This window comes from Dysidea avara, chromosome 1 (genome assembly GCF_963678975.1).
Source record: "Dysidea avara chromosome 1, odDysAvar1.4, whole genome shotgun sequence".
NCBI lineage: Eukaryota > Metazoa > Porifera > Demospongiae > Dictyoceratida > Dysideidae > Dysidea > Dysidea avara.
This window is the reverse complement of record NC_089272.1, coordinates 37,957,340-37,984,908: the sequence shown is the minus strand read 5'-3', so window position 1 is coordinate 37,984,908 and position 27,569 is coordinate 37,957,340. Positions and strand designations below refer to the sequence as shown.

General features: G+C 39.2%; 1 protein-coding gene across 1 annotated transcript in view; it reads right to left on the bottom strand.

Moving 5' to 3' along the window:
• LOC136246527 (protein NLRC5-like) overlaps positions 1-26,557 on the bottom strand; it is a 39,872-nt gene extending 13,315 nt beyond the window's left edge. The window contains exons 1-4 of the mRNA XM_066038020.1: positions 26,525-26,557; positions 23,753-23,816; positions 14,710-14,764; positions 5,033-5,332 (exon numbers count right to left, since the gene is read on the bottom strand). Of these exons, the coding sequence (XP_065894092.1) occupies positions 5,033-5,332; positions 14,710-14,755 (346 nt within the window). The 5' untranslated portion in view covers positions 14,756-14,764; positions 23,753-23,816; positions 26,525-26,557. The remainder of the gene's footprint in view (positions 1-5,032; positions 5,333-14,709; positions 14,765-23,752; positions 23,817-26,524) is intronic.
• Between the last annotated feature and the right edge of the window lie 1,012 nt (positions 26,558-27,569).

The window sequence follows — 27,569 nt, the reverse complement described above, 5'->3', positions numbered from 1 at the left end:
TATGTGGACTGATCTAGATCTGCTTAGGGATATCATCTTTGTCCTGGCTACACAGGGTTGGCAAAAGGTGGTTGATGAGAGTGAGGATTTTGGGGCGATTGATAGGCTAGCAGATCATTTCCGAGTCCCTTTGGAAAAGGCCAACACTGACATGGATGAGATCCATGCAGAGTTTGAATCAGTACTGCACTATGCCACCACATACATTTCTTTGTCCACGTTAGACTATAGAGCTGTTTGGTGGAGAGTTTTTCATTCTCCAGATTCTTCAGCTTGGGTCAATGTCCTTAATTTAATTGAGCTGTTTTCTTTGCCTGTGTCTAATGGAGTGGTTGAGAGAGTCTTTTCTCAAATGAATGTTATTAAGGGCAAAAAAAGATCTTTGTTAACCAATGATACTCTTGATGACCTTCTCAGTATTTCTTCAGCTAATTTGCCACTTTCTGAGTTTGATCCAAACGAGGCAATCGATCTATGGTGGAACGACAAGACAAGGCGCCCTAATCAGAATGCTAGAAAGCCATACAAGAAGCACAAGACACGATCAACTGCCTCTGTTTCTTGCAGCTCGTCATCTCTTGTTACTAGTTCTGTGATTGTTTGTGACTCTGATTCCACTACCTCCGAGTCTGATAGCGAGTCTGTGGCTTCTAAAAGCCTGCTTGACTGTTGGGATGACTGGATAGATCCTCCATCAGAAACTGCATCTCATGGTCTTAACCTTGAAGTTATTGATGTGGATGATGATTAAACAGTGACAGACTTCTACTGCAAACTGTATAAATTAAATCATTTTTCAAATTTTTAACAATATCATTCATGATTTTATTATTTAAATCCTGTATATAACAGTTTATACACTGCATTGTGACAGTACTTAGTACTGACTCTATTTGTAAATTATCAATATAATTATTGCAATACATAATTAAATTTGTAAAACATCACATAGATACAAACTTCATAGTTAAATTACTGACAAAATGCAAATAATAATTATGTAAAAACGTGTGCATCAAATATGATTATAAATAGTTTAAAATGGTCTCATATTCTATCTCAGAGTGCTTCATTTCTAAAATTTTCCTGGGGGGGCATGCCCCCAGACCCCCCTAGAAAGCTTGTGCTTCGCACTGCGCAGGGTGTGCTTCGCACACCCATAGAGTTGCCTCCACCTTATGACCATGCAATTCTTTGAATGGCCAACCAAATTCAGTTTCGATTGGCCATTTTGTCAGAGCAATATTTTTCCTTATATTGTACTCTGAACACCTTACCATCCACAATCTGATAGGTTAGTGGAAAGGCTAAACCAAACTATCCAATCCATGTTATTCACCACTATTGATAAATCTGCAGATGAATGGGAGGAGCACTTGCCAAAAGTTTGTTTTGCATATAATACAAGCAAGTAATCATCTACTGGCTACACACCATTTCAACTAATGTTTGGGAGACAAGCATGGATTCCTTTAGATGTGATGTACAGTACAGCTCACAGGTAACGTCGCGAGTATACACATGCGAGTAATGCTCGCATCTTCTCGCGGGATCATTCTTTAACAATGTACTGTACAATACCTGTGGAATATCGCGTGAATATGCACTAGCTGCGCGAGGAGCTCGCCACACATGAGAACACTCGCTACCGAGTTTAGTAACTTCATACAACACTTAAATCACATAAACATTTGCGATCGGTCCCATAATTATGTTCGTGCAGGCCTAGTTAGCTAATTATACAGTAGAATGCAATAAACGCATGCTGGGCCAGCAGAATGCAATGGGTGGAATATTTACGAAAACGAAAAAAATCCGTAAATTCTAAAGTGCTTGTTTCACAATGAAGGAAAGTGATAACACTGAAAATTTTGGTAGCATCATGATCCCAAAAGCAAGAGGAGTTCCAAAATCTTTGTTTCGTGTCAGTACTCTCAAGGAGACAGATGATATCAGCGTTAGTCTTCCTTGCGTTGGACAAGTGGTTCACTATCGCTTTTTCTCACATTTGTTCGCCTTCGCTGGTCCCCCGTGGACGTAGGAAAGGCCTGGAAGACAAAACTTACCCAGCAATGGATTTGCTTCTTCATGGAGAATTCGATGGTGCAAGTTTCATCTTGGTAGATGACTGCATCCTTATGTTATTATTATTATTGTTAATTAGCAAAGCCCACTAGGGGAAACAGCATTACAATCACATATTATGTTATGATCGTTTTATTAAACGTCTGTAGTTTATTGTCACTGTACAAATCAATTTTTTGCTGTTAGCACTTCGTAGCGCTGTAACTTCGAAATTTCTTGGCTTCTAGAGTTGAAACTTCGGTTGACCATTCCTTTAACTATCTAGATAAAGAAAATACGAATTAGTAAATGCACTAACTGGGGTTCTGTGGCATTACTTGGCGACCAATCCATCTACACTGTAGGTTTACGGTAGGTACTGCTAGCTACAGTACTGACTGTAGTCCGTGACAAGTAGGTTACCAAGTATTCGGTAGTTACAACACAGGCATTGCAATAGGAGACTTCACAGCTGGCAGAACTGAGCCAGTTCCGCCTCCCAAGACCATAGGTGAGACCTGTTATCTGGTCTTGCGTGACGCTCTCAAGTAAAGTTAGCTATCATGGAGCATTACTGTAGCCTTGCTGCATCCACACGGGTTACTCGAGCGCACGTCACGTGTGTCATGCGACGTTACCCGTGAGCTGTACTGTACAAGACTACCACCCCAGAACCCAGCAATTGCCCCACAGTATGTAGTACGACTGTGGCAATCCCTAGAAAAGGCATATATGCTAGCTAGACAGAATTTGAAAGCAGCTGCTGGAAGGCAGAAAGAAAGATATGACTGCAAGGCCCATGGTGAACCCTGTAATAGCAGGGACTAGGTGTGGTTGTATGGCACAGTAATACCATGAGGGAGGGTTAAGAAGCTACATTGTCCATGGAGTGGACTGTTCACAGTAGTCAAGTGTATATCTGATGCAGTGTACCAGGTGTAAGATAGCAGAGCTAGAGCACGCAGGCAGAATAGCTCAGACTCAAACCATGCAATCCTAACATAAGAAGCCAAGAGAACAGCCAGTCTTCCAGCAACACAGCACCTATACATCAACTCTACAGAGTGGCCAGTCTGCTGGGAGCACACTACCTAGATCAGCTACAGTTGATAACACCACTCCCCCAGGGACGAACCTACAGTTAGTGGAAGATGATGATACAGACACTCAACCTGTGGAAGTTTCTATGGATCTCATCCCATCAGACACTCAGCCTGTTGAAGTTTTTAAGGATCTCAACTAGGGCTGAGCGATACTACCGTTTTAGCGATATTTTGAAAGTATCGATATCGCGATATTTGTTATTAACTATCGTGATACCATGCCTGTACATTACTGTCATTAAAAATCCATTTGTTATGCAGTACTAGGCTAAGAATCCTTGTAAATGATTAAGTCCACCCATCTGGTTTCCCGTGTAGAGAGGTGTGAACACCAAAACAACCTCAAAGCATGTGTTACAATAACTGTTACTGTAAACAATGATGATAGTGGCTAGTTTCCTATCACCTATAAGGACTTCCTACAGGAATGCTGAGCAATATGCTATGTAGCACCAGCTATGATTGACTTATTTGTAAGTATCGTGAACTATTCAGTATCGTGAATAGTGGCTTTAGTATCGATCGTGATACTAAAATGGCAGTATCGCTCAGCCCTAATCTCAACCCATCAGCACCTAGGCGTTATCCACTGAGGACATCAAGGAGAAGGCCAGCCCATTATGAAGATGGCTACTAGTGAACATGGGACACATTCTCACAGAAGGGGGGAGTGATGTAATGAACCAGAAACCATATGCATACAATTTATCATGTTGTAACCTTAAGGTGTCTATTGTACTAGGGCAGACTGGACTGGTGATCCAGTGGTGACTAGTTAAACAAGTACGTACATGTAAGATAACTAACCCTGTGATATTTTTGTAATATATTTCTATATGCCCAACATGCTATCATGAGAATTGTCTTCACAATTTGCAGTTAAATCTCTCCTACAAAAAGTGTCCATACAGTTTTATAGATGTGATGTCCTCTAACAACGCTATTGTAGTTTGTGACATTGAGTATCCCCGTACTTGCCATGCTGTAGTTTCTATTAAATGCCAGGTGTCATCTGATCTATTGAAAATAAATGCCCAGTCTTGAATTTGTTTAAAGGTGGGGTCAAAAATGAAATGAACACCCAGGCTTTTATATGAGGAAATACGGTATTTATGGTCAATCAAATTTTTAACCAATTATTTTCAGTCGGGGAAGCTGTTAAAGTGCAAGCCTCATTACAGATCTCCCCAAACTTGTGATGGAGCCAAACCATACACGTCTGCTCTTGACACCAGTAATCATCTGGTTTACTGAAATTTTATTTCTCTGGAAAAAAATACACTTTTCTTTTTTAGCTGTGTTTCAGGATTCTTGTACATAGCATACATGCAACTTCAAAAACAAAATTTTATAGGGATGAGCCTATTTTGCTTTTTCCACGTTTCAGTAGTTGCCTGTTTGGCTCAACATTTTGCTAAAACTTTTTATTCTATATTACTGAGCATTAATAAATATTTATTGCAGTATCTCAAGCTCACAAACATGTGTGACTGTTCTGTTAGAATTTTTTGCACATAGTGACTGCTCCATTAGAGTATCTCGAAAAAGATCAACATACTCTAATAGAACAGTCACGCATACAATGGAAACAATAAAGTTTCTAAAGTTTCTGTCCATTTTCCACGTTCCACGGGACTGTTCTATTGGAGTATTTGTCTGAAAATGTGTGTTCTATTAGAGTATTTTAACTGAGTGATAAAGTATTTTATTTATGGGCTTTGTTATCCAAACTTTTCCATTATCCAAACATACCTAGGGCCCAATGAGTTTGGATAATTGAGGGACTGTATGCTGTCAGCATTTTGCACATTGCTTATTTTGTTGTCAAAATTGGCACATCTCTAATGGTATAACATATTTCATACCTTCTGATGCATTAACTGGATCATTGCACAATGGAGCTGGTGTTGATGGAATACCATGTGGTACAGCTGGGGAATCAATTGCCTCAAGAACATTTTTCCATGTAACATCAGTGTTTCTTGCTAGCCACATTTCAAGCATTTTGTTACAGCACCATAGTAAGTTTGTTGGATTTGCTGTCTCTGTTGCATCAAGAAGTCCAGTTGATAATCCTAGTAAAGTTCCAATGACTTTCCAGTGAGCAGCATAGTTGGGTGTTATAAGTGTATACAGGTCTTTTAGCTGTGGTCTACTGTTGAGTACTAAGAAGGAATATGGACATGAGCATGTATACAGTTGATATGTCTCGTGTACACATGCAACATTTTTTCAAGTTTAAGCAAAACATACACAGTATATAACGTTCTCAGGTTTAAGCAAAATATACAGTAACATTTTCAAGTTTAAGCAAAACACAACGTATTTACTGTAGCTACAGTATGTACATACAGAATCAGGGGCAGTAGAGCAGGAAAAACAGTGATGAGCCCTACTCATTGACAGTCAAGTTTACTGTAGAATTTATTAATGGCCTGGGGGGTTGCCCCAGGATTTTAGAAGTAATGAGAGTCTATTTTAGACTACTTGTAATAGTTGTATCATGTACCAGAGTGATTTGCCTGATACGTACACCATACACCCAAGCTTGAGGGCCGTCAAACCCGAGAGCATGGGTGTACATATCAGGCAAATCACGAGGGAACGTGATATAGTAGAGGACATATAAAGTTTACATTTTGTTTTATTTTATGATTAAAAAATGATTACATTAAGATGAAAAAACATTGTGTTTTATTACATCATCATTTTATTAAAAATAATAGTAAAAACTAAAAACTATTGTTTTTGTATCGGTTTTTAAAATGATGGTCAATCATTTAAAAAACCAATTACTAATCGTTTTTAAAAACAATGCCAATATGATTTATACTAAAACTAATTACAATCGTAAATGATTATATTATGATGAAAACAAGTATAATCATTTTTAAAAACAATTAGTAATCCTACAAAAACTTATGATTGGTAATTAAAATGATGATGCAGTCGTTTATTAAAATTAAAAGCTCACAAGATTATGATTGTTTTATGGTTGTAAAAAAAAAACACGAAATGTAAACTTTCATATCTCCCCTTATCCACCATGCCAATGCAGGCTAAGAGCTTGCGGGCTATTAATCACCCAAACCAATATGAGACCGGCCACTGAATTCATTATACAGACCAACATGTGAAATTCGATTATGGGACAGCAGCAACTAACGTTGTGACTACATTTGTTAACATGAGCAGGCAAGTCCTAACAGTATCACAGAACAGTTCAATTAAGCGATTTTACAAGTATTTTAAAGCCGCATCATTTTACAGACATTTACTAAACATCTATAGGGGTAAGCTTCACTGTAGAATGTTTCTCGAAAAGTGGGCGTGTCCATATTAAAAACGTGTAAGGCAGCATAGCCAAGTGGTTAGGATGTCTGCCTGGTGATCAAAAGGTCCCAGGTTTGATTTCCGGTTACGCCACTTTGGTGTTGTTGTTGTTTCCTTGAGCAAGAAACTTTACTCACATTGCTCCAGTCTACCCAGGCTGTTAATGGGGATCTGGTGGCCTGGTGTCAACTGGGGAAGCAGCCCACCCAGCTGTAACACCAATGGGTACCTGGTATTAACTCTTTTCTTATAAAGATGCAGTAACTTTATACATTAACTTAGTTTTTCTCTTCAATTCCATGTACTGCTACGTCAAATGTAGTGTACCACATCAAAAAGTTACAAAAAAAAGTCTGGTCACCTGGTCAATTTTGGGGAATTGGTAGGACCAGAAACAAATTTATAATTAACTTTGCACTGCCTAACTCTTGCACCAGGTGTCAGTATGACCTCAACCACAAACTTGTCAGGTTGCTTGCTTCAAAGGATTCCTCTAAAACCACTTTCCCTATATGAATGTATGGGGAAAATTTCTGACTGCTGAATCTCACATCTCCTGAAGGCATTTGAAGAGCTTCATTTCATCATTACCACAAGTATGTTAATAATGAGTCAACAGGGAATGCAAATATACCATACTAGCATTGGTACCTGCCCTATGTGCAGGACCATCTCCACATTAAACATTTTAATGCCACGAAGAGGGACTAAGCATTAAACACCAGCACTGCTAATATAGCTATGTAGGGTACATGGTGATGTCACATTTTTTAAAGGGCATGAGGTTTTCTTATGTCATTAATGATGCAAAACACTAAAGTTTATTGTTTGTGGTTTTGACAGGAATGTAGTTTAATTATTCAGTGCATCTTCCCTACCAGTGACTTCAACGTGCTGTATAGAACAAACGAAACCTTTGCTGCTTTACATGAGAACTAATGCAACAATAATTAATATATTGGGAACCAAGCATAAATATTAGTGTCCTATATTTGCTGTGTAGCATGTATGTCGATAGTGCTTTAAAGTACATGATCCTTATGCAGTACATAATAATTTATAGTGAAGCATGCATGCAAGGCTAGCTAATTAGTTAAACTGCATGCGAGCTAAGGCAATTGTATACAGTATACCCTACATTACATACAGGTTGTGTACACACGGTACAGTTTCAGTTTCTACATTTTGATGTTTACCTTACCGACTGTCACAAAGAGAAACGAACTTGAGCATAATTTAAAGTCAACACAATTTGCAGTTATAGTAACTGCATGGCAAGCAAAAGTTCAGAACTTGTCCTATGCACTTTCAGTTCTGATGTTGCAGTGACACATATACCTCTTGCCATACAAAAACCCAGTTTTGAAATACCTGCAGTGTAATTGACCAATAAGGTAATGTATGAATCTTTAGAGTGAAAGCATGTAAGCAGGATAGTGAAACAGTTGTGCCAGGTCAGATGCAGTTCCTCGGTGTAAACTATGGATCTGCATGGTTCCAGTATTATCATTTTTCAGATGCACAGTAGTATTTGTTCAATCATGCAAGCTGCCTATTACTACAGCAGTATTGAGGTAAGTCTGAACAAACAGCTTTTCATGTCAGTGCACACCTATGTGCTTAAAAAAAGATGTAGATATTCTGGATACTGGTGAAAGAAGCTTTTACCTACTCTAATACAACACACTGGACCAACACACAGATGGACAAATATGTTGGCAATTTGTCTGCCCTGTCCCAAAAGTGCTATAAGAGTCCCTATTATGTGAGGTAATTCAGTGCCAGTGCTGAAAAACTGAGCATAAGAGTTTGTAGATGAAGACTTGCATGGAACAGATAGAGCAAAAAGGTGCATCAAAAAGGTCCCAAAAGTGAAAAAAAAAGTTATGACCTAGGCGGGGATTGAACCCTGGCTGGTTATAATAACTTGGAGTTAAGGGAGGTGCACAAATCGCCACAGTTGTTTATCAGTGGTTTTGACAGGAATGTAGCTCAACTTTTCAGTGATCCTTCCCTACACCAGTGCCTTCATCGCCCTATAAAGAGCGAACAAAAGCACGTATTGATTTGCTACAACAACACTCGAGTTGCCAGATGATGGGCGTTTAATTTCGCTAAAGTCCCGCCTCGATACGTGCTTTGCATGCCAAGATATGATGAGCTAAAAGTCGTGTTTTAAAAAGGTGTTCACAAAAAGGTACTGAGTAGAAAGAAAAAAAATCTGTCAACACGTGGATTTGAACCCACGACCTCTTACACGCTAGTCAGGCGTTCTACCACTTAAACAGTATGTGCTGTGGTTTTCAAAGGAATGTTGCTCAAGTTTTCTCTACACCTTGGCCTTCTACGCGCTGTAGAGACCGAACGGAAGCACGCGTGAACTCGTGATAACAATCTTAGAGTAGGCGGATGATGAGCGCTTCATTATCAGCACAGACTATGTTGATTCGCGCCAAGTCTGGTGAGTAAGCAGCGTGACCGTCAGACAGACAGACAGACAGACAGACAGCTTTTCAGCTTTATATATATAGACCTCTTACACGCTAGTCAGGCGTTCTACCACTTAAACAGTATGTGCTGTGGTTTTCAAAGGAATGTTGCTCAAGTTTTCTCTACACCTGGCCTTCTACGTGCTGTAGAGACCGAACGGAAGCACGCGTGAACTCGTGATAACAATCTTAGAGTAGGCGGATGATGAGCGCTTCATTATCAGCACAGACTATGTCGATTCGCGCCAAGTCTGGTGAGTAAGCAGCGTGACCGTCAGACAGACAGACAGACAGACAGACAGCTTTTCAGCTTTATATATATAGATAACAGGTTATTTTTGAATGAGTTTTATTTTCGAATTTTAAGGAAAACACAGGTTCTTCGAAAATTAATTTCTTCAAAAATTAAGCTCTTCAAAATTAGTGCAGAATTACAATCGATTGCGGGATAGTTTGCTAGATATTTTGATCAATCAGTTTTGCTTCGCTTCCGGCCATGACATGCAGCTATAAGTTACTGTAGTTAGTATGTTGTCACATCGCTACTTCAAGATATCAAGCAAGCTTCCTGATCCTAATGGACCACTGTCTAAGGAAATACCAGCAGAGGCTACAAAAGCAGCTAATGACAGCATTGAACAGGCCACCAAAACCCAAGATATTGGCACCAATGGCAAACAAAGCAGAGGAAAGTATATGACATTCACAGGAGTGCAACAAGGCAAAATATTATTATACTATAGACAATGGAAACAAGGCAGCAATTGAGCACTACAACAAGGAGTTCCATGTCCAGCTTAAGAAGAGCAAACTTAGCACTTGGAAATCAAAGCATTATGAAGAGGTTATAAGGCTTTAGTTAGTAAGAATAGACAGTTTGCTGAATCAGGTGAAATCGTCACAAAAACTCTTCCTAACCTAAAACGGGGTAGGCCACTATACTCGTGGGTGACACACTGGATAATCAGGTGCAATTGTATGTTCGTGCCACATGTAATACTGGAGGAATGGTCACTACTACAATGGTTTTGGAAGCTGGTGAGGCTATAGTGAAGACCCCACAACAAGAAGCTTCTGCATGACGAGGATGGAGGGCCTATCAAACAAGCCAGATACTAGGCCAAATCTTTGCTTGATCGTACATGTTTTGTCAAAAGGAAAGCAACAAAAGCAGCAAAAATAGATCCATTATGCTTTCCATTATGCTAAGGGAGCAGTATCTCTTGGATATTAAAGTGGTTGTGGAAATGGAAAAGGTCCCTCCAGAACTTGTCTTTAACTGGGACCACACAGGAATTAATATTGTTCCAGGGTCACCATGGACAATGGAGGAAAAAGGGTCAAAAAGGGTAGAAGTTGCTGGGTTTAATGATAAACAACAGATCACAGCTGTCTTTTGCGCTAGCCTTACTGGTGAATTTTTATCCTTGCAACTAATTTACCAAGGAAAGACACCAGCCTGTTTACCAAGATATGCCTTTCCAAACGACTGGAACATAACATTTACTCCAAACCACTGGAGTAATGTGGAGATGAAAAATACATGTATAAAATAATTATTCCTTACGTTACAGCCAAGCAGAAATATTTGAAGCTTCAACCAAACTATACAGCACTAGCAATCTGTGATGAATTCAAAGGGCAACTCATATTTTCATTGTTTGAAGCAAATAATATCATTATTGTTAAGGTACCAGCAAATTGAATGGATCTGTCCGTCAATGATGCTGTAAAAGATTTCTTGAGGAAAAAGTTTCAGATTTGGTACTCACAGGAGCTAGAAAGACTTTACCGGGAAACTGTACCAGGACATTTCACTCCTGTGGATTTGCGTATGAGTATACTTAAGCCACTTGGAGCTGAATGGCTTTTCAATGTCTATCAGTATCTACTGAGTAATACACGTAGCTCATTAGCTAAAAATGGATTCTGGGAGCCAGGTATTACCAGTGTCTTGAACTGTAATGGTTTAAAGGAACATTATTTGTAGTATTGAGTGTTCTAGAATATTACTATGTATTAACTGTATTGACTTTTAGTAGTTATTCAAACAATATAAATGATTGTTGTATTTGTAGTAAATGATCTTGACAGCTAACCATATAGCTATGCATGAAGAAAACTCAAATTTTACTACCACACCACATTACTAAACATACAATTTTGGACAGTTCTAGAATAGAATGAATACAATTACAAAATTGCATCATAACCATAAGTGTATAGTGTGAAAATGTCACAGACAACCTGTCTGGTTACTATAATATTACAGCTAATTATTACAACAGTGATCAACTGATTTAAATGTTCAATGAACAATGGGCTTAAGGGAAAGGTAAACAAACGCTTCTTTCAAAACACTACACTAAATGCAGATGCATTGCTTCCTGGTGGAATGGCTCATGGAAATCCTGTCCAAAACAAATGGCTGTGGCAAACGCAATTGCAATAAGTCCATAGTCTCGGACACCCTGTTGCTTATGAACCTTGGCAACATCATGTTTGGATACTCTGAACAATTCATGTATAATCACCTGGGTTCTGTCATCAATGCTGTCATACACCATCACCTTGTCTGATCCTTCTAGGTGAACATTGGAAGTAACAATCCACTGGTTACCACATGAGTGAATTACTTGTAAGCATTGCCACGAGCATTGCTGTCCACCTACATCATTCTGCATCTTTGCTTGCAGAACTGTATTCTGTAAACCACTGATAGCTGGAAATTGCTTCTTGAGTAATTTTTGTGCAAAGTATATAATAACATCATTAAGCTCTTCTCCATTCAAAATCTTTGTTTTATGTGAAATTAGTAGACGAGCACAGCCAGTCTTTACCCACTCTTGATCCACTTCTAATTTCTGGTCTTCTACAGGTGTGCAACAATCTAGTGCATCCTTGGACTTCAGAATTATTTCCATTCCGCTAAACATCTGGTATTATCAATTCCTCCACAGGTTCAAGCTTTATTTTCTTCAGTAGTATCTTCTCAGCGACATCATCCTTCTTCAAAGCTAAGTCCAGCAACTTTTGAGTTGTAGCCAAACATTCATCACCATTATAAGAGAATGAAAGTTTGCAAGGTATCTCTAGCCCACCTTGATCCATATCAGCAGAGTACTGCCTGTTGCCAGGGACTTCACACAATATTCTACCAGACCTCCACAAAAAAAGTGAGCAAATTGAAGATATTTTCTTTGGTACATGGCCAACAATGACAGTATCCTTCAAAACAGCCACAGCAAAACAATCATGGTAGTTGTTCGTTTTGCATCTACAAATCAGTATCTCATCAAGCATAGCAGACCATATTTCTTTGTACACATGGTAACCTCGTATAACCGTTTTGACTATGATAGAGCATGTTGTTGCCATGTTCCCGTTTCAGATGAGACAGCTACTTAAGAAATCGATTACATAAATATCACGTGTGATGCATCAGTGCGTGGGCAGCTGGGGATGCAACTTGTAAACATTCGAAAATTGTGCTATGCTTCTTCTTCAAAAATAACCCGTTATACGGTACTATACAAATACAATTGGTGATATTTTAAACTTGTTTGCAGTATATGCTGATTAGTTAGTCCAGGGCTTAACATCTGCTTCAGCATGCTTGTAATCGCATTTCTCGTAGCATTTGGAGATTTCTGCAAGATGTCTGTTGTGTGTGGTATTTGGGTAACCACAGTATACCAAGATAAATCTACATTTTAGGTAAGGCTCAAACGAATACTGGTTTACTGTATTCGAATATTCGGTCAGCTCTAACGAAATTAGTCAAATAATCTGTGTAAGGTTTCATTGCAATTCAGTAATTAAGGCGGCCACTACCAAGAAGCCTACAAATAACCACAAACAGCTTTGTGGCTTCGTATGAATAACTTTACTAAGAAAGAGATGCCATAATTCCCTTTCTGAAAGGATTATCACAGCGATACTGTGATAGAAAGTGATTGCAACAGAGTAGAAGTACCTGGAGTAAGCTACAAATCCGTTCGAAGTCTTGGAATTAGTACATCTTCACCAATTAGTGGCTGCCTAATTCTATTACTACTCTTCGCTTTATCGCCATAGTCCTTTTCTTTTTGCTACTTTCATTAGCATCATCTTGCGCTTCGTTAATTACTGACAGCTAATCACGTGTCACCATATAAGATCACGTGCAAATAATCATTTGTTATTTTTATTATTCGGCTACAAAGCAAATGAATATTAATCCAAATATTCGGTTAATCGTTTGAGCCTTAGTTTTAGGCTACTTTATCCCAGTCCATTTGTAAGTCCATTTTCCAGTCTGTTCCACGTTTTAGTCATGTCCCCACCCTCCACCCCTTTGTGAAGACTCATGATCACACGGAGTCAATATAAAGAATTTCAAAAATGGCAGCAAACCACAGGATTTTCGCTGAGGTAGTCACATTCAGGTTTTACTTACAGTATCTTAATCTGATATTAAATACAAGGTACAGGCAGGATATGTAGTAGTTATAACATGGGCACGAGTGCATATATTTCAGGCAAATCACAAGTGCCCATGTTACAACTAATATATTCCACTTGGGTGACTCACCTGCAAGTGTGCATGGAAACTGCAGGAATGCTTTGCGAGTGTATTTATATGGGACCATGTGAATTTTGATTGTGGATAACGTCGTAAGAGCAACAACAAGGTGTTGCTGAGAGGCCGAACGTAAGTGTATCGTCAGGAACATGCAGACTGCTTCGATTGTGGGTACGCAATTAAACACAGGAAGCCAAATATAAGCTGAACAGCTCATAATGAAGCTTAAGGTGGCAGCTACCTCACAGTTTCCGGTTTGAAGGATATTTTTTTAAATTCAGTTATATGGAGAACTACGCTGAAGTAAACACAACCAGACTGTAGACCAGCTCTTCCTCTATCTACATGCTGGTCTGTATGGCCATTGGAGATTGAACAGCAGCGCTAGAGAATCGATTGTACAAGCATGCAAAAATCTTTTTGGCATCAGTTTTCGCAAAGCTCGTTGCACATTACGGCAAGGTAAATCGTGGAATCTATTCTTTAGCAGCATAAGCAGGGCGTGATCAACAAAGCTCCAGCCTACACCAGGCTGAAACATAGCTATGGCACTATGAAGTCCTTTTGGCCACCGCAAAATAGTCTAAAACCTGCTGTAAGTTCGACAGGCGGTACAAAAACCTTTATTTCTCGACATGCGGCCCTGCTACAAATACCAGTCGCTTATTTTACACAAATACAGAGGTCTCCCTCACTAGTATACTAGAAAAAACTGACACAGAAAGTTGTACTAACACTCTAACATACCATGCTAAAACCACAAATGACATATGCTGCCAAAGTTTTGCACGAAGCACCCGAATCTCAGTGAACAAAGGTCCTGAACTACTCTACTTACTTTAGTGGATGTCTTCTTTAATAATATTCACAAAACAGTAACGAATCTCATCTTACTACAAGGCAATGGACCTTAGCATGTGCAACAGCCATTTTAATTATAGCATAAACACTAATCACATGATGCAATAAATATTTGTGGCGCAACGTATGGCTTCATTTGCAGTGGCTTCAAAACCACGACTTCCAGGTAACCACCACCTTAAGTGCCTCTTCCTTTGAAGTGAAGTGTGAAAGTGATATATGTATACATACAGGGTATAGCATTATCATATGCAGTACAGGTATTTAACACTTAAGTACCATACACCTGATATACCTTCAGTAGTTCTGCGTATATATTCTAAAGTGTGAAACTTGCTCATTGTATTGCTCTGTTAAAAAATAGTAATGACATTATCATACATAATTGTACAAATATCCTTTAAGGTGGCTTGGTACAGTTTTCATAAGGTTTCAACAGTGTTGCATAAGATATATTACATTAGCAGTGAGGCTTAATTACCAAATATTTCCAAGATACCACACTGTCAATTTTGAATGGGCAAGCAGCAGTAAATAAGCTGAGCCAATTTCTTAAACTGACCTCCACCTTGTTATGGCAAATTTAATAAATAAGCCATTTCAAATTGTCTAAACTAAAGACCTGAAAAGAAAAGCAGCACCACACCATGGTAGACAATCAGGTAAATAGTGTCTAACAGCAAATCCAGCACCATTACGCCAAGTACAAAGGAAGTATTCACTCTAAAGGGCTAAACTTGGAACTCGCACTACAAGCATCCCAGATTGCTATAAAAGGGTAAAGAACAAAATGCTTCATTGGTTTCTGTTAGCACAAGGCACTTTACGGTGCTAGCTTGCTTGTTTCAGGCCCTTTCACAGTGAAGCCTTTTGGAAACTGCACTAAGCCTTGCTGCAGTTACAATAATGTATACATGTATAGGTAGGTCAATTACAAATTAATCACAACTACAGTATTATAAGGGAGGTGTAGGTGATAATCTAGAACAGGAACACACATAAAACTGCAGGGATTATATTTTGACTGAATTTTTGAAAATTGGCTACGTACATACCACTGCATGAACACCATTATTGGATAGACACATCAATACTAGAGCTGAGCAATAGTTGTGATCTATCAATTATCATGATAGTGGATAACAATCGTGATTATGATAGTATGCTATCATACTATCGTGATAAATTATACATAGTCAAAAAAGAAGCAAACATGATATTGCAAAGTAAAAAAGTCCAGTAGAGCACGCACAACAAAGATTACAACTGTAATATATACCAATTTTCACAAATGGAATGTAATATGTGATGCGTAATTGGATTATTCATGGTGAGGTTGAGTGCCTTTGGTAACTAATAGTAATATCGTGATACCATCGCTATAAGTTACTATCAATCATGATAGTTGTACTATTGCTCAGCTCTAATCAATACACTACACATTTGTATCATAACGATTTCTTACGTTACTTCTCACAAGTTGATTAAGATGAGTGCCAGCCACTGGGCATTTTAAACTGTGCTGGGACATAAGGCTAGAGGGATAAACACCCTCAGAAAGTTTCCAGATGAACTCTATGTGTATTTCTTTCACTTGAGTGGCACAGATGGTCTTTAGAGCCTTCAGTTTATTTAGGCTGAAGACTCTATATGGCCTACCCAGCCATTTTCTGTTCATATACCAACTACCCACCCACTACCCCCATGCTGGTATGCCTGTGTTACAGATACTAAACTGATTAATTAAAGTTAAACAGTATGATTGGCTGCATGAGGTGCATTTATGGTGAAAATTTTAAACTCATAGGTTTAACCTTTCTATCCTTTATTGAATTGAAACTTTTAAATTTGAATATTTCACAGTCTATTGATGTACATGCATTGTCAGCACTGAAAGCCACTCACAGCTTGTATTCAGCATTTAGCAGTGGGCTGTAGATTTTTGAAGGCATTTACCTTGTGTGACTTAATAACATAACATGTGTAAACTCATTTCATGTGTTAATGTGTGTGATTTGTAACACATGATAGCAAGTAGTATATCAATGAATACCAGTATAGGGTTGCTTTTAACCCAGTCTTTGGTGTTTAATTATCCAATTTGTTGATGGTTTAGCAGACACGCCCTAAACAAAAACTTGAGGTTCTCACATTACAACACATGCTTACTTGTACTGAACTATGGTTTTTGGGATGCATACTGCTTCATACTAGGCCCAAGAAATGATGCAATTTAGTTACAATAGCTAACTATAATTTATATCGATATACCGCAATATTTTCCTGTTACTAATACCGTGTATTCAAATTTCAGTACTGCCAAGCACTAATAGCAAGCTCAGCTTATATGCAAACATCTTTATTACTGTATGTTTCTCTATTTAACTAGACACCTGAATGAGACAAACACAGATCCTGGTGTGAATAAGAAATGGGATTATGGGCCTGACCGTAAATAGATTGAACTGACACCAGAGCCTGCAGGACAGTATCCTTAGGTAGTTTTTTTCCTGCCCATTATTTTGTATAGCGACTTAGACTAGACATTTAATTTGTTACACAGGTTTAGAAGAGCCAGACTCTCCCCTCCCCCCCCTTTGAAGTGGAATACACCATGGAGGCTGGGCCATTACTAGTCTGGGTGTGGTTTATAGCATGGGCTAGCTTGTCCTGCTAGATAACCTGGTGCTAAACTTGTAATAATACTGTACAAAAATAAGACCAGTCTGCAAGGGAAACCTGTATTCCACGGAATATGGAATAGCGGAATAACGAAATTACGGAATAAGCGAAAATCACATTCTAAACTTTTTGTTACTGTTTATAGCCTCTATAACATTTTAATATACATTCCTCACCTCGTAGAGAACACAATCACAATAGCACCGATCCTCGGGGTGATCTTTAAATAGGATATGTACAAAGATGTTCAATCTAGAATCTATCTACCATCAAATACACTTCACTACACAATCGCTAGAAAACTAGAAGTTCTTTGTGCTATACTTACTCATACCAGCTGTCACACATGAGTAACTGCCCGAATTTATTAGAGTTACAGTGCCAGAAATAAGAATTCGTCATTGCCAGGTCAAATGTCCTAGCAAAATTAAATTTGGTAGGCCATTTCCAGATTTGATTGGCCATCTTGTGTCCTGGGAACAGTAAGTGGTATGTAGCTGATGTGCTCCTGAAGACAGCATCACAGGATTATAGTATTGGACACCACGAGCAATCCTTCACAGGTCACCAGCATATGGAACACCTAGAAACACTTCTAACTCCACCACATATATTTTAGGAGACCATTTTCATATGGGCTCCTATTAAATTTGTTAATTAAAAAATGTGTGTATTAACTAACTTATTCTATGACTAGCTACCTTACAGCATAATCACTAAGATAAAGCACGTGAGCTATGAATATCTATCAGGTTAAACGCCACAGCTTTGGCAATAGCCACACCTCATCTTTAGAAGAAACATGCTCCAGTACGTAGATTAAACGTACTAACCACCACATAACAATGATTCGGCTACAGCAACAACCGCTACCATCCTTTACGTTATCCATGTCGAGCCGGCTTACCCTTGGCCATGAGATATGATTATGGTGTGATTTATCGTGATATTGCTGGTTTCCACTGTTTTCCTTCAAGATTAATCGCTCAGTATATCCTTAATGTCAGTAACGCGGAAGGGTGCATCACTTCTGGCCAATCAGTGTGGCTCAACTGGATCCCGCCAAAAACTAGACACAAGTCGCTTTAAATTCCTTTACTCAGTAGACTTGAATATCCAAATGTACATAGTCTAAATGCCTCCAATCTTCCGAAGTCTTCACAAAGCAACTTAAGTTTAAATCCACCAATGTATGCACCAAAATATTAGAACAAGCCTCCTGTCATCTGTGGTCACGTGGTAACATTCTATGGGCCCCCCATCATCGCTGGGACGTTGATCAGCCTTGTGAGTAGCTGTGAGGTACGCTATCAGTTTGCTGTGACATCTGTTATAGCTTGCTTGGTTCTTAATTTGTGAGCTTTTACCAACTGTCTTGCTGCTTGTCGGACATTTGACCGAACAAGCCTCCAAATAGTCGGTCAAAACGTAATTTTGCTCAAAAAATGGCCGATGGCCGACTGTTATTTCTGCCACTGGAGTTATATATGAAGTGTTAGAGCCGAGGTTGGAGCTCTGATGTTGGGAGCTGAAAGTAGTATTGTTCTCCGAATTTATTTGAAACACTTTAGGAAATGGTAACAGAGTTATAAGAAAGGTCAGATTATTCCATGCATGCAGGGTAGCTACCTAGGGGGTGGATTGTTTTGTCCTAAACTATTTGGCCAGTTAGCTAGCTAGCTAGCTGCTCATGTGTGACAGCTGGTATGAGCAAGTATAGCACAAAGAACTTCTAGTTTTCTAGCGATTATGTAGTGAAGTGTATTTAACAGTAGTTTAGCTTAGTTAGATTGTTCTAGAGTGAATATCTTTGTACATATCCTATTTAAAGATCGCCCCGAGGATCGGTGCCATTGTGATTGTATTCTCTACGAGGTGAGGAATGTATATTAAAACGTCATAGAGGCTATAAACAATAACAAAAAGTTTAGAATATGATTTTCGATTATTCCGTAATTCTGCTATTCCGTATTCCACGGAATACAGGCTCCCGTCTGCAAGCTAATTACTGGCTCTCATGTGAATACAATAAAATACAGACAATAATGGTAAAATGTCTCATGGTCCTCCTCTGACATGGTTATAACAAACAAAACATATGTGGTCGACAATTTGACTGTATGCTTATATGCTCCATTAAACGGATTAGACCACTAACATAAGGTCACTCCAAACAAATTCTGTTTCCCGTCCTCCTCTCAGGCAAACTAAACTAGTATGCAGGTAGTCCATTTCCATTATTTCATGAAATTGGCAGCTTTTCAAGCTATTATTTACCTAGGTACAGCCATAACAAACAGCCTCAGTGATAACATTTTCAGCTTGTATCTTCATTGTTTACATTGTGGGAATACACTGTGAATTTGTGCCAACTTGATAGCACACTAGCACGTGAGCATACAACCTAACAAGATTGATTTTACTAAGCCTGTACAGTATGCAAGGAATGGAGTATGTACGTAGAGCTGGGAGTGCGGGCGAAGGATGAGAAACTGAGGAGTGGCCAAACCGGTAAAGTATTCGAGAAATTATGCGGAGGCTCGCGTGCTCACCAGGCAACTCCTAGATTCGGATAGTTATAAAAACCGGAATCGAAACGGGAAACGAAACGAAACCAGCCTACAGTGTAATGGAGGACAATCACTATATTATGCACAGTTACACTATAATACCGTATAGAGAGAAATTTTAACGGAGGGAAAATTTGACGAATTGCTTTCCTGATGATCTTTGGCGGAATAAAATTTGACGAATTATCCAGGTTTCGCGTGCCCTTCCTACAGTAATTGAGTTACAACACATCAAGGGCACGAAAAGGAGTAACAACGTGAGCTCGAACGTCACGATATAAAAATGGTATTTATGTTTCGCGTGAATTCGAAAGTAAGAGGTTACCACATCTACCAATCTATTTGGCCCAATCCATTTGTGGGAGAAGAAGTTTCTTGTGAACGAGAGGCAGGTAACGGACATGATCCACAAGCAGTGGCGATGATGAAGCTGATCGACGGAAATATGCACGTGGTTGGGCACATACCTTGGACGATATCTTCTGTTTGCTCTATATTTATAAGGAGAGGAGGAAATATTGTTTGTAGAATAACTGGAAGTCGAGAGTACTCGTCTGATCTGGAGAAAGGAGGACTTCAGCTTCCGTGTGAGTTGACGTTCAGCATAGCCGACTCTCAAGAATACAAAAAGACAAGAAAGTCGTTTAAGATTTTGTCTATAGATACACGTGAAGTGAGCACCCTAGAAGTCATGAAACCTGAGATCAAATCGTTGGCAGGTAAAGATTTAGTTCCATGCAGCTCTGTTTTACAAAGTACTGAAGAACAGAGAACTGTTGTTGATCTTACTCATTTCTCAAAGGATAAAGATGTACATTCTCCTCTGAAGAAAAGATCTAAGGTGTTTGATTCAGAAGGGATAATAATGGGCAATGAATTGTTTGACAATGAAATCAATTTAGCACAACAATTGCTAAAGGAACAGTGTCAAGCTGAATGGTCTCCAGTCAACATTGTTACAGAGTAAGCAGCTAAACTTGACCGAAAACGAGACAAGGAATAAAATACAAATAATTCATTGTTATTCCCATCACCATTGGATAGTTAGTTGCCAGCACCGTGGGTTGTGCACTTAACCAAGTAAAGATATATGACTCATTGTTCTCATATTGTGACATGGAAACAGAGGCTGTTGTTTACAATTTATTCCAGTGGAGCAAATCTATTAAACTAATCGTTACTGTTTCTCGCATCCAAAAGCAGAAGGGCACAACTGATTGTGGTTTGTTTGCTATTGCAAATGCCACTGCCATTGCACATGGGAAAAACCCCAGCAAGTTGCAGTTTAAGCAAGAATCTATGAGGGCACACTTAATTGACTGTTTTGACCACAAACATATGTCTCTGTTCCCTTGTAAGTAGTTATATAAAAATCTAGCTAATTAAATTAATTGTATTTCATGAATCACATGTAATGAATTTATAAATGCAAATGTCTGTTTAATAGCTATAATAATATCAATCATCATCATCACATATAGTGGTAGCTTCAAGAATGCCAGCAGCTTTGAACCCATTCTTGACAATGGATGAATTGTCCAGTATGTACTTGTACAATGATGCAATCCACTCAGCACCTAGTGGCTTGAGGATACTTAGCCGAAGATCTACTGGTTTGTTCTGTGCTCCATCCAGTTGTACACACACTTGCTTTGCATACCATTCTCTAAACTTTCTACGTAAAAAGTCTTTAGCAGCTTTATTAACGCTTAGATCTAGTGGCTGCAGTCTGTCTGTACAGTTTGGTGGTATCAGCACAACATTGGCATTGTGTCTATCAAGAAGGCGTAGTAAGGGAGGCGTGCACTGTGCCTTGAAGTTATCACAGATCAGTAAAGCTGGTTGTTCATTGCTGAGTTTCAATTCACTCCTCTTTTCGTCAATATATGGAAAAATGATTTTTTCAAAATAATCCCTCATAGAATGTTCATTTGACCAATGTTTCTCCGTCTTTGTAATATGCCATGATGAAGGAAACTCATAGTTGGGTAGGCATCGACTGGTCTTGCCCTCATAAATTAACTGTGGTGGTAAAAAGTGGCCAGAAGATAAACCAGCAAAAACTACAGTAATCTGTCTCTTGTCATCTTTGGCTACTACTTCAACTCTCTTGGCCCCTTCTTGATCCATTGTCCAATGAGATACTGGAACATAGTTCAGTGTAGTTTGATCAAAGTTCATGATTAAATCTGGTGGTATTTCATCCATGTTAACAATCACCTTGATTTCTAGGAGAAATTCATCCTTTAACTGCTCGTATCTTTCAACATCTACTTTGGCCTTACTACAGGCTTTCCGCTTAACATAGCCCATTCTTTTTAGCAACGACTTAGCCCAATCATCCGTTAGTTTAACTTTGATACCATCCTCACCATTCTTTGATACCAAAGTAGCATTCTTATTCATAAGGATCCCTTCAGCAGCTGCTATTACTACAGCTGAATTAATCGGCAAACCTCATTTACGAAGATCCTTTAAATACACCTGGACTTGATGATCCAATTCATCTGGAAGAAGAAATGGTCGGCCCTGTTTCTTCCGTGGCAATTCCTTCACTGGCTCTGGTTTAACCTTTAGTTTAGCATCTTCATCAGTGTCAACATTAGCATCATCAGATTTATTGGAAGCCCATTGCTGGTGGATTGTCTGATAACTCTTTGTACAAGTTCTTAAACCTCCGCACACTAGGTTCTGTTAATTTTAGCTTCGGATACTTTTCGGCATAGTAACGTAAGGAAACCGTTGTGTTGTGTTCCGCTGCCCTCTTGCCAATTTCATATCTCTGGGCAAGTGTCAGGATTTGATACGGTCCTCTTTTACCTCCACTCGCCGAGCCTCCGCTGTCACGCGCCTGTACTTTCTTAACTTCAGCGTTAACGAGTTCAATAACCTTCACTGGCACAGACTTGCTCAATGGACCTGTTGGTTCAGGTAGTCCCTCATCGCGTTTCACCGGTTCAGAAGAGACACGCTTAAAATACTTCCATATCGACATCACCACGTGGTTTTCTTAAAATATCATGTGCAGGACTTTACAAATTTTGGTTGAGGAAAAATTTGGCAAATTTTTGCATTCGCCAATTCGTCAAATTTTCCCTCTATACGGTATATGCACGCACTACCTGTTTATGCATCAAGCAAGACTCCAGGTGGCAGATTTCTCTGCACGGCGCTTATCAATTAGAGATATCAAACGCCTGCTCTTATCCGAAGGGTCTGTGGACTCTACAATAGAGAAGTTCTGTGCTTGGGTAGGTGCAGGGTGAGCGTTGATTGTCCCTTACCACTTTCATAAGACGAGTGGCTGGGAATAACTACTTGATCATAACAAACCATTTTTAATACGGTAATGATTGGTGGGTCGACGAGTCTGAAACCATGCCTTTAAGAGAGGGATGAAGCCATCTGTGGCTATTATGGCACACCTCTTATAAAAGTGGCTAAGGGACAATCAACGCTCACCTACCCAAGTACAGAACTTTTCTATTGTAGAGTCCCCCAGACCCTTCGGATAGGAGCAGGCGTTTGATAACTCTAATCGATAAGCACCGTGCAGAGAAATCTGCTACCTGGAGTCTTGCTTGATGCATAAACAGGTAGTGCGTGCATATATTATAGTGTAACTGTGCATAATATAGTGATTGTCCTCCACTACACTGTGGGCTGATTTAGTTTCGTTTCGTTTCCCGTTTCGATTCCGGTTTTTATAACTATCCCTTAGATTCACACTGTTATTTTGTCAGACACTTGGTGTTACCAAAAGGCAAGGCCTGTACGAGGGTGCTTCCCTTAACAGATACAAAAAGTAGCTAGACACAAAAAAAACACAACAAACGACAACAACAAAAAAAACAACACTGCTTAGAAGGGTTAACCATTCTCGAGTCAGTTGAGTGCTAGTCTGGCGGAATCAGACCCTCGATCATCTTACGCCGACGCCTGGCTCCGCTAGACTCTGACTAGTCAGAGCTGTTAGTGCCTGGGGGAAGAGGCCGTTATAGTTTTCCGTTTAGAAACTAGTGAAAGCGTCGATAACTACGCCAGTACACTTGAAAAAACAGCACATGATACAAACAAGTAAGCTACCTAAATCTTGGTCCGATCAGTGCCTGAAGAATAAAACCTTAGTTTTAAATGGCGGGCGACTGAGCAGTCGGGACGCAACCGTCAAAAAACGGAAGTTTTTAATTGCACGCGCAATTTACGAGAAGTCTAAAATGGCGTTCGAGACGTGCCACGCGGATGAGAAAAATGCCTTTCAACCACTGAGCTTCTGGCTTGTTTTTGAACAAAAACACTTCAAGAGATGATTTATGAAGATAGCTATGCAGTTTTTTTAATCATGAATCGTGCAGGTTGGAAATGTTTCCTTGGTAGAATTGAACAGGATTTAACTGCTCTCGATTTCGCTTTGCTGTGGATAAAGTAAGAAGAGTGCACAAAATCCAAGTCTATGGAAGTGAAAAGGTTTGTATGTAGTATGTTTAGAAGCTGTATGAAGGCATTTACTGCTATGAAACAAATTTGTACTCACTATTGCAGCTGGTGTTGCAATACGGTGGAACCTCCCTTAACACAGGAGACAATATAAAGATATTGGTCCAGTCAATATATGTTTTGCCGCTGAAGGAGAAAAACACCTATTGCAGCATATTTAGGCCTGGAATTCTGCCTCCCAAATTGTCCGTTATTTATAGAGTGGTTCCACTGTAGCCATCCCCATAGCTGTATGTTTGTTCTTGCAACAAAAGTAGACATTTATCAAAAGTGGGGTTAGCATTAAATTCCTTATCCCACACATGGTAGTCATGCTAATAATTATACACACAGTGTATGTGATTAGTTGTTTCTGTTATACAATATCATATCTATCTAAAAATAAATCCTCTGTTATAACCTCCTCTTCATATAGCTCACACTCATCACTTCACATTGTGGCTCATCTTCAGATTCTTCTGATTCAGTACCGTCATCTGGTGGTGGTTTGGGGATATTCAAATTGGTGCATCCCTGGCACAAACATCCTGGTCCACAGGTTCGTTGTCTCTTTCTACAGCCACATCTCTAATATAATCGATTTTTTTAATGTGTTCTGTAACATTGGTGGTCTCTCTATCTCTAACTGTAGTTGTTATAGATGTTAAAAATTGAAGTAATAGAAGATTGATACTATTTAACTCTTCGTTAATGTTAAGTAATGCACAGCTGGGAGATGGTTGTGAATGAGATGACTTCTTTATTTCTTCATGTAATAAATTATTGACAATGATGCTTGCTTCCTTTAGTGTTGTGTCTACGTCTGGTATTTGACATTGGATTTCAGGTTCAGATAAGTACTGATTTGGGGGTTGTGATGCACTGAGTGCCCAAGATAATGCAACTATGACATCTCCCCCTTGACGATACAATACAGTCCCAAGTTTCTTGTGAACACACTATTACATCATGTAACCATCAAGGTGAGTGATTAGTTGGTGTAGTAGCCAACGAGAAGTAAATTTCACACTGCTACCTCCCATGTCTAGGGTAACTTGAACAGTATTGGTGTCCTCAGAGGGCTGAATACCATAAACATTAAGAAACACTTGACATACCCATGGAAGTAAAAGGGCCTTCTGGACCAATAAGTGCTGGGCTACATATATCACAGATGAAACTATGGCTTTGGTAAGATGATCAGTTTTGCTATCTTCCTTTGTAGCTTCCCATTCCTTGATAGATTTTTGTAACATTTCATCTGACCCATTTGGTTTACAATTTGGTTTATAATCTGTGGACTTAGCAATAGTGCAGTGTGTGTTATAACAGCTAGTACAAATATAGTCATCTGGTGATATAACAGTGTCAGTTCCAGTTGTATCTGTAATGTATTTTGAAACTACTACAGGGTTGGGACTGTGGCGATAAAGCTTCTGACCAGGTTTAGGTGTAGCTCCACAAGAGGAGCAGTTTTGTGGATGGATAAACTTTACTATAACAGCTTGGGCACAGAAGGAATGGAGTACTTGATGATGACTGTACCCTAAGCATTTCCTCAAGTTCACTTATGTTAGCAAAAGCAGGCTTGATGAGTTTATCACTTAACTTGTTGGTGCATGCAGGGTGTATACAGGATTTAGAAGATGTCTGTATACTATTTTTCCATTTCGGGGTATAGTGGGGAATGTCATTGTAGCGTTTTGCTTCTATCCAATGTTTTTTACAAATAATGCTATCTTCGGGTAGGTGTTTACCAAGGTGTTTACTAAAAAACTCTTTCTGTAGCCCCTACATTGATATACCTTAATTTTTGACTAACTCTGTTTCCACACAGGACACAGCACTGTGAGGTCTCCTCTTCAGCTGACTCAGGAGCAGTGATAGCAGAATTCTGGCACAAGGAGTCTCCACCTGATAACTAAATTTAAAATTGTTGATTAAAAACATGTGTTAAAATAGTCTTGTAAATAATTAACGAATCTGGCTACAACAACTAAAGTGCACATCATTTTAAAGCTTTATTTTCAAGCACAAGCCTTTGTTTCTCTAACTAAATGGATTAACAACACTAGTATGGCTTGAAACAAATTTGTACTACATGCAAAACCACTGTGTTAATACTCACCTGGTTCATTCTGCAGTCTCTATTTCGTTGCTAGCATATTCCAGCTGCCTGGTTTGGTTACTGTGGGAAAGGCAGCTGACGTATTATTTCGTGTTCCATTGGATAATTATGTGCAGCGTCACAGCAGGAAGTTACAAGCGTATGAAAAGAGATGGTGTTTTACTACAATTACCGCTGGTTCCTTCGCGGGAAAAGCCGTGCAATAAAATACGCGTAAAAAAGCATAATTTTGCCACTTGCGTTTCGACTGTGAGAAAACGGAAACGATACATTTGTAACGATATAATTTGAATCCCTTTAAAAAAAAGGTGGAGCGACCCCCGGTTCACTTTTTTAAACCAGGCGTACGCCCACAGCCGGCCGAAGGCCGGCTGTGGGCGTGCGCCTGGTTTACTGTAATTGTTTCCGCAAAAGTGTGTGTGTGTGTGTACCTATCTATCTACCTATGTACCTATCTACCTATGTTTGTCCGTACGCACCCACGTGAGCAAAATCGTTTAATAACGGTAAAAGCAGCTTTTACGTAAGAAGTAAAAGTGAAATGAAGTCTGTATTAAACTTCTGCACAGGTGAACTTTGCTCTGAGGTGGTTTCTTTTCGGCGGACTGAAATACGGGTGTGGTGACTTTCCTCAGACTACCTTCCCCTTGAGGTTTTCAGGCATTTAGCAACTGAAAAACAACGGTGCAGGCCTCGTACACTGCCAGGAATAGCCTATCGCTTCGAGTTGAAAGGGGGCGTATCCCTTACGTACGCGAACGAAAATGAAGAGCAGCTTTGAGGCTTTGTCGAGAGAATTTGTGGGAAAAAACACGTTAGTCACACTATAAAATAGTTTAGAAGATAGTTTTGTGCGTAATATGTTGGTTAAAGCGGTTTATTTAACAAACACTTCCTTAGCAGTGCATAGCAACGTAATTGAACGAATTACGAATATTTCATGAATTACGAAATACGAGAAATAGCTAATTATATTATCAAACTACCCTATTGTAAAGTAGTAATACATAGTTGGTTAATTCATAGTAGTGTATACTGTCTATAGTTATTCCAGATGAGTTAGCTAGCTGCTTGGCGCCTGGTTTTTAGAAGTAGCACAACATCAACTTGTTCTTAAAATATTTGGACCCCTCTAAAATATTTTATCCCCCCTACAAGATTCATTATTAACGTCATTTGCACGCATTCAAAGCGGAGGTCCAGATATTTCAGCTGAAATAATCGATCCCCTCTGTGTATACTAACTATCCTTACCCTTACCTGTTGTATTCAGCTAACCACTCCAGTTTCTTTCATTCT